General features: G+C 38.7%; 1 protein-coding gene across 2 annotated transcripts in view; it reads left to right on the top strand.

Moving 5' to 3' along the window:
* VWA8 (von Willebrand factor A domain containing 8) overlaps positions 1-16,884 on the top strand; it is a 364,304-nt gene that overhangs the window by 3,710 nt on the left and 343,710 nt on the right. The window contains exon 2 of one of the 2 annotated variants that reach the window (XM_086711387.1): positions 15,237-15,314. The exons of the other annotated variant lie outside the window; for it this stretch is intronic. Coding sequence (XP_086567513.1) covers positions 15,237-15,314 — 78 coding nt within the window. The remainder of the gene's footprint in view (positions 1-15,236; positions 15,315-16,884) is intronic. 2 annotated transcript variants of the gene reach the window in all.

The following is a 16,884-nucleotide window of genomic DNA, read 5'->3' as shown; positions in this document are numbered from 1 at the left end:
ACCCTGAGGACATTGTGACCCTTCTATATTAAAGCATTTAGCAGTAAAATCCCAAAACAATTGTAACTTAATAAATCATTGGGAAGACCTGTGTTAGGAACGTGCAGACTAATCTGGAAATTGCTGATATATTTGGTTTTCTCTTGGGTCTAAGTTTTGTATTAAAAAAAGTGGTGACACTAATCCAGTGGTTTTTAACCAAGAGTGATTCCCTTCCCCCAGGGGAAAATGTGCATAGAAAAACATGGTGATGGGTTCACATAGGTGGGAGATCTAATGGTTTCAGGCTAGATGTAGGATGTTAAAGCATCTTTAGAGCTTGGACCCTCTCTGCCCTTCCCCGTGGTCCCCCCCCCCCCCCCGCCTCCTTTCTACTCTCCATTTGTTGGATTTGATTTTTGCTGTATTGGTTTCAACATCTGTTGGGATTTCTTCAAGTGGTAGCAATGATAGCCTTACTGACAGCCCCAGATTTTGATTGTCCTTACACTTCACACTGTTAGAAAAAGAGGGGGATGCCTGGGTGGCTCAGTTGGTTAAGCAACTTCGGCTCAGGTCATGATCTCACCGTTTGTGGGTTTGAGCCCCATGTCGGGCTCTGTGCTGACAGCCTGGAGCCTGCTTCCAATTCTGTCTCCCTCTCTCTCTGCCCCTCCCTGGCTCACACTCTGTCTGTCCACCTCTCTCTCAAAAATGAACATTAAGAAAAAATTTAAAAAAAGAGAGAACATCTTTTCCTTGAGCTCTGACAAAAATCCTTGTGAGAACTCTTACTGGCCATGCCTGGATCATGTGTCCTTCTCTAAAACAATCACTGTGGCCAGACAGTGGAATATTCTGACAAGTTTGTGCAGGATATTCACTTCTGGAGGTTTTGGTGCAGGGATAAAGGTTGGGATTAATGGTATAAACTCTACCCAAACCAGATGGGATGGGTTCTCCACTGGATAGAGGGATTCTGTTGTCAAAAGGGAAAGAATATTGAGTAGGTAAAACAAAACAGCTGTCTACTAAAACTCAAGTGTGTAATATCCAAAGGGGTTTTACAAGAATAAGTGTTATTTAGAATACACTATTGGGGCGCCTGGGTGGCTTAGCGTCTGACTTTGGCTCAGGTCCTGATCTCGCGGTTTGAGTTCAGGTCCCATGTCAAGCTCTGAGACTGGAGGCTGCTTCTGATTCTGTGTCTCTCTCTGTGCCTCCTCTGCTCACACACTCTCTCTCTCAAAATAAATAAATATTAAAAAAAATAAAATGCACTATTAATTATTATTTGAATATAGAGATTATTTTCCTATAAACCTTTGGGAAATTCCTTTAAAGTAGGATGATTGTAAGTGATAAAATCAAACCTTATTACTTTAAATGAACCTTAATTTATCTTTCATTTGGAAGGTTTTATCTTTTGGATTCTTTTCAGGGCTTTTAATTTTCAAATCGATACTTTCCATGCCTGAATAAAACATATGTCAGTTTATTGGTGGTAGTATTTGTGTGAGAGTTTGTATGCTGTATACAGGGATTTAAGTAATCTGAGTTACATGTGGTTGCTTTTTTGCATTATTTGTAATAAATGTAGTTAAGTGTTAAGCAGTATATTCTATAACAATCTGTACTTATTTATTAACCCATTCTAGTTATTCTAGTAGTTTCCATTATGAATATCTTATATCATTAACTACAGTGTCTAAAAAGATGATTGTATTTAACCAAAATAGTGTATTTGAAGAAAGGTATACCTTAGTTTCTTCTAAGTTGTATTACCTATTGTGTTATATAAGTATTTTCACTTCCTTTTAGAGTCATACTTACACTACTTCATTTAAATCAAGTCTTTACAAATGACTTGATTTCTGAGCTTTTGAAAGATAGGCTGTTCTCAGTGCAGAAAATCAGTGAACTAGGGCTTAAAACAACACTTAATTAAGAAAACAGTATTTAATTAAAAGCTATATTCATTCACATATTCATTTACCAAACATTTCTTGAATATCCAGTTGGTTTAAGATATTATTTTTGGCTCTATGAGTACAAAGGTGATTAAAACATAGGCCCTGCCCGCAAAATGCTACACTTTACAGACTGAACAGTGGTCTTCAAAAATTTTCACACTTACCTCCTAAAAGGATTTTGAAAATATGTATCCCTTTTATATTTTGAAGTTGATATCTAGAAATTTTCCTGAAAAGAATAAATAATTGCAGAGTACAGTGTTTCCAGTGTGTTGTAAATATTGACATTTAAAATAAAAATTTTTAACAGTCTTGAAAGTGTATCTTTTAAGTGAAATTAGAATATCCTAGTAATATGTTAGCCACTATCTCTGTTTTGAAAAATAGATTAAAAAGCTCATGTTTAACTATCAGGAAGCTCATGTTACTTTTTTTTTTTTATCTCCTTGAATTTATATTTCAATTACCACTACTCATCATAATTTTATCTTAATATTTTTACTCTTAAAATGTTTTGTCTTTAGATTTCTCTGCACAAAAATGTTTAAGTGTTAAAACATATCTATCACTACAATTATTAAAGCATAATTGTTCAAAAGAACATCAATATGTTTCAAATTTCTTAAAAAAATGTAAAATTTTGCGGAAATGTACCTGTTAACAACATGAGTGGTGCTTTTCCCCAGTTAAATATTAATGTAATTAATAGCTCCTAATTGAGTACTAATTTTGCTGCAATGTATATAATTTTGATATAGAAATATCACTCCGTTCTTTACAGACTTTTTATATATGAGCCAAAAGTAATATGTTGATTAGTTATCAAAAATGTTATTTTTAGTGGTCTATCAACTGACAACTTGATTATAGCCTTTTCAGTTTTGTTCATAGCCAATAATTGGAAACCACTTGACTGGCAGGTAGAGTCACTGACCTAACCAGCCAGTACCATCACTCTGACTCAGTTTCTGGAAGATTCACTAAAAAGCTTTACCAAAATTTATCAAAAGGTTATGGTTTTTTCCTCATGTAGAGGCTGCTTGTTTAATGTACTCAGAAAAGAGGTGATAAAATGAACCCTTCATTCAGCATACCTTTGCCAGTATAGTATTTGAGAAAATGCTTTTATCATGTTTAAATACTTTTTTTTTAATATATGAAATTTATTGTCAAATTGGTTTCCATACAACACCCAGTGCTCATCTCAAAAGATGCCCTCTTCAATACCCATCATCTACCCTACCCTCCCTCCCACCCCCCATCAACCCTCAGTTTGTTCTCAGTTTTTAAGAGTCTCTTATGCTTTGGCTCTCTCCCACTCTAACCTTTTTTTTTTTTTTCCCCTTCCCCTCCCCCATGGGTTTCTGTTAAGTTTCTCAGGATCCACATAAGAGTGAAACCATATGGTATCTGTCTTTCTCTGTATGGCTTATTTCACTTAGCATCACACTCTGCAGTTCCATCCACGTTGCTACAAAGGGCCATATTTCATTCTTTCTCATTGCCACGTAGTACTCCATTGTGTATATAAACCACAATTTCTTTATCCATTCATCCGTTGATGGACATTTAGGCTCTTTGCATAATTTGGCTATTGTTGAGAGTGCTGCTATAAACATTGGGGTACAAGTGCCCCTATGCATCAGTACTCCTGTATCCCTTGGGTAAATTCCTAGCAGTGCTACTGCTGGGTCATAGGGTAGGTCTATTTTTAATTTTTTGAGGAACCTCCACACTGTTTTCCAGAGTGGCTGCACCAGTTTGCATTCCCACCAACAGTGTAAGAGGGTTCCCATTTCTCCACATCCTCTCCAGCATCTATAGTCTCCTGATTTGTTCATTTTGGCCACTCTGACTGCGTGAGGTGATATCTGAGTGTGGTTTTGATTTGTATTTCCCTGATGAGGAGCGATGTTGAGCATCTTTTCATGTGCCTGTTGGCCATCCGGATGTCTTCTTTAGAGAAGTGTCTTTTCATGTTTTCTGCCCATTTCTTCACTGGATTATTTGTTTTTCGGGTGTGGAGTTTGGTGAGCTTTTTATAGATTTTGGATACTAGCCCTTTGTCTGATATGTCATTTGCAACTATCTTTTCCCATTCTGTGGGTTGCCTTTTAGTTTTGTTGGTTGTTTCCTTTGCTGTGCAGAAGCTTTTTATCTTCATGAGGTCCCAATAGTTCATTTTTGCTTTTAATTCCCTTGCTTTTGGGGATGCGTCAAGTAAGAAATTGCTGCGGCTGAGGTCAGAGAGGTCTTTTCCTGCTTTCTCCTCTAGGGTTTTGATGGTTTCCTGTCTCACATTCAGGTCCTTTATCCATTTTGAGTTTATTTTTGTGAATGGTGTAAGAAAGTGGTCTCGTTTCATTCTTCTGCATGTTGCTAGCCAGTTCTCCCAGCACCATTTGTTAAAGAGACTGTCTTTTTTCCATTGGATATTCTTTCCAGCTTTGTCAAAGATTAGTTGGCCATACTTTTGTGGGTCTAGTTCTGGGGTTTCTATTCTATTCCATTGGTCTATGTGTCTGTTTTTGTGCCAATACCATGCTGTCTTGATGATTACTTCTTTGTGGTAGAGGCTAAAGTCTGGGATTGTGATGCCTCCTGCTTTGGTCTTCTTCAGAATTCCTTTGGCTATTCGGGGCCTTTTGTGGTTCCATATGAATTTTAGGATTGCTTGTTCTAGCTTTGAGAAGAATGCTGGTGCAATTTTGATTGGGATTGCATTGAATGTGTAGATAGCTTTGGGTAATATTGATATTTCAACAATATTTATTCTTCCAACCCATGAGCACGGAATGTTTTTCCATTTCTTTATATCTTCTTCAATTTCCTTCATAAGCTTTCTATAGTTTTCAGCATACAGATCTTGTACATCTTTGGTTAGATTTATTCGTACGTATTTTATGCTTCTTGGTGCAGTTGTGAATGGGATCAGTTTCTTTGTCTCTCTGTTGCTTCATTATTAGTGTATAAGAATGCAACTGCTTTCTGTAAATTGATTTTGTGTCCTGCAACTTTGCTGAATTCATGTATCAGTTCTAGCAGACTTTTGGTGGAGTCTATCGGGTTTTCCATGTATAATATCATGTCATCTGCAAAAAGTGAAAGCTTGACTTCATTTTTGCCAATTTTGATGCCTTTGATTTCCTTTTCTTGTCTGATTGCTGATGCTAGAACTTCCAACACTTTGTTAAACAATAGCGGGGAGAGTGGACATCCTGTCGTGTTCCTGATCACAGGGGGAAAGCGCTCAGGTTTTCCCCATTGAGGATGATGTTAGCTGTGGGCTTTTCATAAATGGTTTTTATGATGTTTATGTTCCTTCTATCCCGACTTTCTTGAGGGTTTTTATTAAGAAAGGATGCTGAATTTTGTCAAATGCTTTTTCTGCATTAATTGACAGGATCATATGGTTCTTATCTTTTCTTTTATTAATGTGATGTATCACATTGATTGATTTGTGAATGTTGAACCAGCCCTGCATCCCAGGAATGAATCCCACTTGATCATGGTGAATAATTCTTTTTATAAGCTGTTGAATTCAATTTGCTAGTATCTTATTGAGAATTTTTGCATCCATATTCATCAGGGATATTGGCCTGTAGTTTTTTTTTACTGGGTTTCTGGGTCTCTGTCTGGTTTAGGAATCAAAGTAATACTGGCTTCATAGAATGAGTCTGGAAGTTTTCCTTCCCTTTCTATTTTTTGGAATAGCTTGAGAAGGATAGGTATTATCTCTGCTTTAAATGTCTGGTAGAATTCCCCAGGGAAGCCATCTGGTCCTGGACTCTTACTTGTTGGGAGATTTTGATAACTGATTCAATTTCTTCGCTGGTTATGGGTCTATTCAAGCTTTCTATTTCCTCCAGTTTGAGTTTTGGAAGTGTGTGGGTGTTTAGGAATTTGTCCATTTCTTTAAGGTTGTCCAGTTTGTTGGCATATAATTTTTCATAGTATTCCCTGATAATTGCTTGTATCTCTGAGGGATTGGTTGTAATAATTCCACTTTCATTCATGATTTTATCTATTTGGGTCATCTCCCTTTTCTTTTTGAGAAGCCTGGCTAGAGGTTTATCAATTTTGTTTATTTTTTTCAAAAAACAAACTCTTGGTTTCATTGATCTGCTATACAGTTTTTTTAGATTCTATATTGTTTATTTCTGCTCTGATCTTTATTATTTCTCTTCTTCTGCTGGGTTTGGGGTGTCTTTGCTGCTGTGCTTCTATTTCCTTTAGGTGTGCTGTTAGATTTTGTATTTGGGATTTTTCTTGTTTCTTGAGATAGGCCTGGATTGCAATGTATTTTCCTCTCAGGACTGCCTTCGCTGCATCCCAAAGCATTTGGATTGTTGTATTTTCATTTTTGTTTGTTTCCATATATGTTTTAATTTCTTCTCTAATTGCCTGGTTGACCTATTCATTCTTTAGTAGGGTGTTCTTTAACTTCCATGCTTTTGGAGGTTTTCCAGACTTTTTCCTGTGGTTGATTTCAAGCTTCATAGCATTATGGTCCGAAAGTATGCATGGTATGATCTCAATTCTTGTATACTTATGAAGGGCTGTTTTGTGACCCAGTATGTGATCTATCTTGGAGAATGTTCCATGTGCACTCGAGAAGAAAGTATATTCTGTTGCTTTGGGATGCAGAGTTCTAAATATATCTGTCAAGTCCATCTGATCCAATATATCATTCAGGGCCCTTGTTTCTTTATTGATCATGTGTCTAGATGATCTATCCATTGTTGTAAGTGGGGTATTAAAGTCCCCTGCAATTACCACATTCTTGTCAATAAGGTTGCTTATGTTTGTGAGTAATTGTTTTATGTATTTGGGGGCTCCTGTATTCGGCGCATAGACATTTATAATTGTTAGTTCTTCTTGATGGATAGACCCTGTAATGATTATATAATGCCCTTCTTCATCTCTCGTTACAGCCTTTAATTTAAAGTCTAGTTTGTCTGATATAAGTATGGCTACTCCAGCTTTCTTTTGACTTCCAGTAGCAATCTATCCAGTATGATAGATACTATCATGATCTATCCAGTATGATAGATACTAGATAGATATGATCAATACTATCCTGTATGATAAATAGTTCTCCATCCCCTCACTTTCAATCTGAAAGTGTCCTCAGGTCTAAAATGAGTCTCTTGTAGACAGCAAATAGATGGGTCTTGTTTTTTTATCCATTCTGATACCCTATGTCTTTTGGTTGGTGCATTTAGTCCATTTACATTCAGTGTTATTATAGAAAGATATGGGTTTAGAGTCATTGTGATGTCCATAGGTTTCATGCTTGTAGCGATGTCTCTGGTACTTTGTCTAATAGGATCCCCCTTAGGATCTCTTGTAGGGCTGGTTTAGTGGTGATGAATTCCTTCAGTTTTTGTTTGTTTGGGAAGACCTTTATCTCTCCTTCTATTCTAAATGACAGATTTGCTGGATAGAGGATTCTCGGCTGCACATTTTTTCTGTTCATCACATTGAAGATTTCCTGCCATTCCTTTCTGGCCTGCCAAGTTTCAGTAGAGAGATCTGTCACTAGTCTTATCTGTCTCCCTTTATATGTTAGAGCATGTTTATCCCTGGCTGCTTTCAGAATTTTCTCTTTATCCTTGTATTTTGCCAGTTTCACTATGATATGTTGTGCAAAAGATTGATTCAAGTTATGTCTGAAGGGAGTTCTCTGTGCCTCTTGGATTTCAATGCCTTTTTCCTTCCCCAGATCAGGGAAGTTCTAGCTATGATTTCTTCAAGTACACCTTCAGCACCTTTCCCTCTCTCTTCCTCCTCTGGAATACCAATTATGCGTAGATTATTTCTCTTTAGTACATCACTTAGTTCTCTAATTATCCCCTCATAGTCCTGGATTTTTTTAATCTTTTTCTCAGCTTCTTCTTTTTCCTTAATTTTATCTTCTAGTTCACCTATTCTCTCTTCTGCCTCTATAATCCGAGCTGTGGTCATCTCCATTTTATTTTGCAGCTCATTAGTAGCATTTTTTTGCTCTTCCTGGCTGTTCCTGAGTGCCTTGATCTCTGTAGCAAGGGATTCTGTGCTGTCCTTTATACTGTTTTCAAGCCCAGCGATTAATTTTATGACTATTATTCTAAATTCACTTTCTGTTATATTGTTTAAATCGTTTTTGATCAGTTCGTTAGCTGTCATTATTTCCTAGAGGTTTTTTTGAGGGGAATTCGTCCGTTTCGTCATTTTGAATAGTCCCTGGAGTGGTGTGGAACTGCAGGGCACTTCCCCTGTTCTGTCTTGAATAACTTGCGTTGGTGGGCGGGGCCACAGTGAGACCTGATGTCTGCCCCCAGCGCACCGCTGGGGCCACAGTCAGACTGGTGTGTGCCTTCTCTTCCCCTCTCCTTGGGGTGGGATTCACTGTGGGGTGGCGTGGCCCGTCTGGGCTACTTGCACACTGCCAGACTTGTGGGATCAGGCTGGGGATCTGGCGTATTAGCTGGGGTGGATCGGCAAGGTGCACAGGGGCGGGAGGGGCAGGCTCAGCTCGCTTTTCCTTTGGAGATCCGCTTTGGGAGGGGCCCTGCGGCACCAGGAGGGAGTTAGACCCGCCGGAGGGATGGATCTGCAGAAGCACAGGGTTGGGTGCAAGCAAGATCCGTGGCAAGCAAATTCCATGGCGGGAACTGGTTTCCTTTGGGATTTTGGCTGGGGGATGGGCGAGGGAATGGCGCTGGCGAGCGCCTTTGTTCCCTGCCGAGCTGCGCTCTGTCTTCCGGGGCTCAACAACTCTCCCTCCCGTTGTCCCCCAGGCCTCCCGCTTTCTGAGCAGAGCTGTTAGTTTATAACCTTCCAGATGATAAGTCCCGCTTGCTGTCCAAACACACTCCGTCCGGCCCCTCCGCTTTTGCCAGCCAGACTCGGGGCCTCTGCTTGGCCGGCGGGCCGCCTCTCTGCCCCGGCTCCCTCCCGCCAGTCCGTGGAGCGGGCACCGCCTCTCCGCCCTTCCTACCCTCTTCCGTGCCTCTCGTCTGCGCTTGGCTCTGGAGAATCCGTTCTGCTAGCCTTCTGGCGGTTTTCTGGGTTATTTAGGCAGGTGTGGGTGGAATCTAAGTGGTCAGCAGGACACAGTGAGCCCAGAGGCCTTCTACGCTGCCATCTTCCCTAAGGTCATTTTTATCTCATGCTCTTCGGGCATTTTGATCATTTTACCTCATTGCGGAGCCACTTCTGGATCTCTAAGTTGTTTTGAGAGAGAAGTATAAAGTGAGTTTACAAATAGCAGCCAGTTGAAACATAAATTCTTAAAAAAATTTTTTTTGTTAGTGTTTAATTATTTTTCAGAGAGAGAGAGCGCGTGCCTAAGTACTTTTTAATCAAATTTTAGTTTTCATAATTAAAAAAGGTAGCCTGTATTATCAATTCAATCAGCTTAATTAGGCTTTCTGACAGAAAAAAACATTTTTCCTTTCAATGCGAATGAATGTGTTAGTATGTATAATAAGGAATGTTATAAAAACCACTGAATGAGAATGCAGGCCACATTTTATAGGCTAAATGCAGTAAAATCTAGTGGTCACATATTTAAGTCATCGATTTCATAATGTATGCTTTGCAGTTTTATTTTTTAGTATAATTTATAAGTAATGTAATAGTTAAAGGAAGTTATTTATGTAGTGAGGTCTCTGATAGAAGACATGATATTGTTTTATTAAATGTGTAATAAACTTTGTTGATGCATCTTAGAGAACAATTAAAATCATGTATAAAAATCAGAAATAAATGCATCAGTTTGTTTAATTCTCATGATCCAGCTTTGACACTGTATTTAGTGAAATGAGAACTAACTGGTTCAGAAGGTCGTATGTCCTTTTCACCGTAAGAGTTAGAAAATAGCCATTTTATAAGATGAGGAATGACTGTAATTGGAATGAATGGTTCATGATGACATTTGAGAAGAAATTTTTAACAGGCTTTTGAAAGACACATATCTGATCTGAAACAGACATTTAAAAGTTTTTTCTGTGGTTCTTATCCACCATATTGTGAAAATCTCGGTAGTACTGACAGTTACTTCAGTGACATTAAAACTGAGCAGCGTCAATTATGTGTGCTGCTTCAGGTGTTCAGAAGTGCCTTCTTGTGTGTGTGTAGGAATAGTATGTGTTCTCAAGGTAAGAATTGAGGAAAGGTAAAAAGCAGCTTGCCTTTAAGTACGTAAAAAGCCAGGTTTGCACTCTGAGCTCTCCCATCTTGGATTATTTGACAATATTAACTCCCGCTTCCCTACTCTGCAATATACTGTATCTGACACAGGCCAAAAATACTTCAGGCATTTCTAAAGCTACTCTTCACTTTTAGTAGGAATATGGAAGACATGGAGAAACTATTCTGAGGCAATTTATGTTGACTTGAATAATCTTTAAAGGAAGCTTCTCCTAGACCATAATTGAAAATGCCTCATTTGTTTAGTCCACTGGAGCAGTGCACCATCCACTGTAGAAATGTAAGGGGGAGGGCTTCTGAAAGAGCCTCTGGGAACGAAGGACCTGCAGGGCCAATTCTGTCAGGTCAGCATTCGGGAAGAACGGATCTAGAAACTGACCTCCTTAAGACTGCCGTGCTCTGGACCCTTAGGAAGTGTGTATCCTAACTTAAAGAGACTTATTGCAGAGGAACAATAATCAATACTTGTAATACAGTGTGAGAAATGCTATTACAGAAGCATGAGCCAGATACTGTGCTAGCAGAAAGACAGGAATGAGAGGATCAATTCTTGATGGAGGTGGAGATCATGCAAAAGGAAAAGTTAGGGAAAGTTCAACGGGGAGATGAAGAGATTTGAGGAGTAGGGGTCTGAAGGGAAAGGGTGTGAGAGAGTTGTGGAAGAACTTTCAGGCCAGGGAATAAAGCATCAATCACTGAGATAGGAATAGAAGAGGTAGAGCTGGTTGGACATAATTGGACAACACACACAGAAAGTAAAAAGTTATGATTTTCTCATGTTAAAGTTGAATTATCTCTAGAATATCTAAGAATGTCCAGTAGCCTGCTGATAGATATGGATCTCAGGAGAGAGATCTGAGCCAAAGGGGACGTTTAAGGCTTTAGTGTACAGAGGTCAGAGTTGGGCCATTAGCAGGGATTAGATGACTCAGGAAAAGTATAGCATGGTAACAGAAGGTGGCCAAGAACATCAGCTTTGAGGCAGGAAGGTCAAATACCTACTGCCTATGAATGTCATTTTCTTCTTTGCCCACAGCAGGCATGACTAGATCGCTATCTTTATTTCTTCACAAGTCCAATTTTCATTGTGATTGCTTCTTTGGGTTTTTTTAGAAGCCTTTGGTTTGATTTCCGAATGTTGAGAGATTTTCCAGTTATCTTTTAGTTATTGATTTCTAGGTAATTACATTCTGATCAGAAAACATATTTTGTATGATTTCATCCTTTGACATTTATTAAGATTTGCTTTGCGGTCCAGCCTAAGATCTAGTTTGGTGAATGTCTTGTGTATTTGCAAAAAATATGTATTCTGCCCTTGTTGGGTGCAGAGTTCTGTAAAAGTCATTTATGTTGAATGGTTAATCGTGTTTTCATATCTTCTCTATCCTATTTTCCAGTTGATTTTAGCCAAAGGCTGAGAAAGAAGTATTCTTATTTCTATATCCTTCTGTTTTTTCCTGCTCTTCATGAATTGCTGAGATATATTAAAATATTCAAGTATGATTATGGATTTATCTAGTTCTACTTTTAGTTCTGTCAAGTTTTGTTTCCTGTTTATTCCCCAGCCTCCTCCTTGCCAGGTCACCACCATAGGTTTGCTGTATTCCTCCACAAAGGGTCACAGTTCACTTAGGAAGCTTTCTAAATATACTTTCTCTGCAGGCACTGTCCCCTTCTACTTGCACTAGATCCTTACAGGCCTAGTGGTGGCCATAGCCTCCTGTTATTGCTAGTCCCAGGATACTGCATTATCCTTGCCCCATCTTCACAAATGGTTGGGCCCTGATTGCTAAATGGATATGTGTGGGCAAAACATTTCAGTCAGTAGGAAAATCCAGTGCAAAAGCCTGACATGAGTATGAGTCTGACATGTTGAAGGAATAGTGAGGAGGCCAGTGTGGCTGGAGTAGAGTAAGTCAGGAGGACACTTGTAGGAGATGAGGTAAGAGGAAATGGGGGAGTGAGATCAAAATAGCCTTTCAGACCATTGCAAAGATGAGGATTGAGCAAGGACTTGCATTACTTGACTCCTATTTTATTATGATCGCTGTGGCTGCTCTGTTGAGAATAAACTGCAGGGTGCAAGGGTTGAGGCAGGAGATGTGTTAGGTGAGAGAAAAGTTAAGTATGGCTGCAAGATTTCTGGTTTGAGCCCCTGGAAAGAGTAAGTTGCCATTTGCAGAACTGGGGAATACTGTGCGTAGAGCATATTTTGGTGTAAAGATCAGAAGCTCAATTTTGAATATGTTAGGTTTAACATATGTTAGGCATCTCAGTGCCTGTTGGTATCCATGTTTGGAGTTCAGTGGTCTGGGTTAGTGATACAAATTTGAGAGCCAGCAATATATTAGTTGCATTGAAAGATGTAAGACTGGGTGAGCTCGTCAAGGAGAGGTGGTAGGTGGAATAGAAAAGAGGCTAGAACTGGGCCTCTGCACGCAGTGTTAGGAAGTTGAGGAGAAGAGGCAGAGCAAGCAAGGAAGACTTGGGGTGATGGTGAGGTAGAAGGAAATAGAGGAGGTGATGGGGCTAGGAGATGGGGGGAGAGGGAGAAAGTGGTAGAATCCCCTATGGTGTAAGTCTTGAAAGGAGGCAGCGCTCCGACTCTACCCCGGAAATCACAGTGGTCAGCTCTTCCTCCTGCCTGCCTCCTGCAGCCAGGCTGTGGGTAGTAACCTTGGCTCCGCCAGTTAACTGCCCTGCCCAGGACTCTTGAGTCATGAGGGAATTACGCAGAGGCTGTATGAACAGTCTACCTGTGGTGGTGTCCTTATTGTTAGAAGATGTATCTGAAGACTAGACTACAGATGAAGAATCATGATTTCTGTAACTTAAGATAGTGTTTTTCCAACTTTCCTACAGGTTTAAAAATTACCAAAATGAAATGGGGGAAAAAGTTGTCCTCTGGTCATGATGTCCCAGGTGTGGGTCTAGTGGTACAAGGGACAGTGTCTCAGTGAGCTTTTCCTAAGGTGTGACTTTGTGTAACTTCTGTTTCTCCTTTGCCTTCTCTACCATGCTGTGGACTAGTAACTGAGTCGTGTTCTCTTCAGTAACCCATGGCTCCTGTGAGCTATTTCCTATAACTGCTGTAACAAACTCCAGTACCTTTAAAAAAATTATTTAAATTCAAGTTAGTTAACATACCGTGTAGTATTGGTTTCAGGAGTAGAACCCAGTGATTCATAACCCAGTGCTCATCCCAACAAGTGCCCTCCTTAATGCCCATCACCCCCACCCACTTCCTCTCCAGCAGCCCTCAGTTTGTTCTCTGCATTTAAGAGTCTTTTATGGTTTGCCTCCCTCTGTTTTTATATTATTTTTCCTTCCCTTATGTTCCTCTTTTTGTTTCTTTCCACATATGAGTGAAATCATATGGTGTTTGTCTTTCTCTGACTGACTAATTTCACTTAGCATAATACCCTCTAGTTCCATCCATGTAATTGCAAATGGCAAGATTTCATTCTTTTTGATTGCCGAGTAATACTCCATATATGTACCATATCTTCTTTATCCATTGATCCATCAATGGACATTTGGGCTCTTTCCGTACTTTGGCAATTGTTGATAGTGCTGCTATAAACATTGGGGTGCATGTGCCCCTTCGAAACAGCATATCTGTATCCCTTGGATAAATACTTAGTAGTACAATTGCTCAGTCGTAGGGTAGTTCCATTTTTAATTTTTTGAGGAACCTCCATACTGTTTTCCAGAGTGTCTTCCCCAGTTTGCATTGCCATCAACAGTGGAGAAGTGTTCCCCTTTTTCTGCATCCTCGTCAACATCTGTTGTTTCCTAAATTGTTAATTTTAGCCATTCTGACAAGTGTCAGGTGGTACCTCATTGTGGTTGCAATGCCTTTTTACTATGCTAATTTGAGGTGGGGTTTCTGCTGTAGCAGTTATATGAAATAACTCCAGGAATCACAGGTTGCTTAGAGCCAAGATTAAATGAAGTAACATAAATAATGTGTCTATAACAATATTTGCCAAATAGCCAGTATTCAGTAAGTATTAGCTGATGTCTAGACTAATTCACAGGAAAATTCCTTTGATTTACACTCTAAATATACACATATTCTGTACGAGAAGGTACACCTGAGTTTTAGATGATGTTTCTACTTTTCTCTCAACTTTTCACTTAGCTATAATACATTTCTTCATCTATAAAATCTTTTTTAGTTTTTTTACAGAGTTGCTGATTTCCTCATTTGTAAAGCCTCTGTCTCATATGGTTATTCTGGGAATGTATAAAGTATTTAGCAGATAGTAATCATTCAACAAATGTTGGCAGTTTTTGTTATTACGATGATTTAAGGCCTTAGTCTCTGGGACACCTAACTAGCTCACAACTGGCAATGTTGGAATTTGTGTTTTGCACAGCTACTTTTCCTAAGTATCATTGAGCCCTTTACAAAGGAAGTACCAGGTGCAGATGGGATCAGTATGTCTATTTTGCTGTTGGAGAGAGCAAAGCAGAGATTGTTTGGTTTAGTCCTGCACTTTAGAAGATCAGCCACAGCCACAAATTAATGCTACTTAAAATTAGAACCATGTAGAATCTACTGAGAACTTTTGCCTGTTTTGTGCTGGTTTCATGTAGAAATTCTTGGCATATAGGCTGGGGCTTTCCTAGAAATATTGAATTTTTGGATTATGTTGCTGGGGAACATGTTTATAGAAAAAATAGGAACCTATAAAGATGTAATAAGTTTGTAATTTGTATTAAAGATGCCACCTTTTGGATGCTTTGGATGATCTTAAAATGCATTCTTCTGTATTGTTGACTTTATTAGTGTTGCTATTAGTGAGAAAATAATAAATTGATAAATTCTGTAGTACCTCACCTTTTTTTGCTAATGTAGCATTTAAAATCTGAATTTCCCCAGTGCTTCACTTCTCCATTATATAACTTATACTTTGGATACAAGTTTTAGAGCATAGTGGCTGACATAGGTGTGTCGATGGGGCCTAACATAGGCAGACATGTGCATTTCTATAAAGTCCTCAGGGCAGTCATTGTTGGGAAAGGCATAGTGTGTTGTTTTATTGTCTCTTGTAAAGGTGTGTTTCCTTTTTCTCTTTTTAGGTGATACAGTTAATATTGGAGATGTATCCTACAAGTTGAAAACTCCTAAGAGCCCAGAACTTGTGCCACAGAATTACAGTAAGAAATACTCATTTATTTATGAGTGAATGCCTTTTAACTTTTCATTATGGGAATTTTCAAAGATATCCAAAACTGGAGAGAAGAGTATAAACGTGATGTACTTATTCAGTTTTAACGTTTATCAGTGTATGCCAGTCTTCTTTTAACTGACTCCTCTAGTCTTTGTTCTGGGGTATTTAAAACTTATCCCAGACAGACATCCTATCACTTCACCCCTGAATATTTCAGTAAAACATTTACTTTTCACATACTTTTCTTTCTTTTTTTTCAATTGGGATCAAATTTACATATAATAAAATGCACAGATCTTAAGTATTCATTTTGGTTAGTTTTGGCAATTTTATAAACTTGTATAACCACCAAGATTACTTGCATTACCTCTGAATATTCTTTTGTGCCCCTTCCCCTCTGATCTGCCCCGGAAGCCAATGGTCTTTTTTCCTACCATGATGGATTAGTTTTGCCTGCTCTTTAGCTTTATGTAAATAGAATCATATAGTATAGTTTTCCTGTGTGTGTATTTGGCTTCTTTCCATCAAGGTAATGATTTTACAGGACCATCCATGGTCCTGTACTGATCAGTTCGTTCTTAATTGCTGAGTAGTGTCCCGTTGTATAAATAACAGCATAATTTATCTGTTCTGTTGATAGGCATTTGGGGGTTTCCATTTTTAGATTGTTGCAAATAAGGTTCTATGAACATTCCTGTACAAGTCCTGTAGTCATGACTTTTCACTTCTCTTGAATAAATAATGAGGAGTTGGGTGGATGTGTCATTGGGTGGATGGCTGTTTCGCTTCGTGAGATACTGCCAAACTGTTCTCCAAGGTACTTGTGCTGTTTTAGCCTTTGACTGACGGTGATGTTCTGTATCCTTGCCGACATTAGTATTTCTAATCTTTTTGATTTTACTCATTATACTAGGTGTGAAATAATAACTAGTCATGGTTTTTGTTTTGTAACAGCTTTACTGAGATACAGTTAATATACCATAAAATTTACATTTTTTAAAAACTTCTTAAAATGTACAACTCAGTGGTTTTTAATGTATTCACAGAGTTGTGCAACCATGCCACTCTTTAACTTTTGAACATTTTCATCACACCAAAGAGAAACCTCGTACCATTAACTCCTTGTTTCCTTCTCCAACAACTTCACACACCCCACACCCCCCCATCCTTCAGTAACCGCTACTATATTTTCTGTATCTATAGATTTGCCCACTCTGAACATTTCATATAAATGAGATCATACAATATGTGGCCTGTGTCTGGCTTTCTTCACTTACAATGTTTTCAAGGTTCATCCACATTGTGGCCTGTATCAGTACCTGATTCCTTTTATGGCTAAATAATATTCCATTGTGTGGCTATACCACATTTTGTTTATCCAGTCATTGGTTGACAGACATTTGGTTTTTCTCTACTTTTAGGTTGCTATGAATAATACCGTTATGGACATTCATATAAGTTTTTTGACAGATACGGTTTTCAGTTTTATTGGGTATATATTTAGGAATGGAATTGCTAGGTCAGATGGTAGCCCTTTGTTTAACATTTTGAGGAAT

Source organism: Puma concolor, chromosome A1, assembly GCF_028749965.1.
Source record: "Puma concolor isolate L17-30 chromosome A1, mPumCon1.1.hap2, whole genome shotgun sequence".
Lineage (NCBI taxonomy): Eukaryota > Metazoa > Chordata > Mammalia > Carnivora > Felidae > Puma > Puma concolor.
The sequence above is the reverse complement of the archived record's forward strand: the minus strand, read 5'-3'. Positions and strand labels throughout refer to the sequence as shown.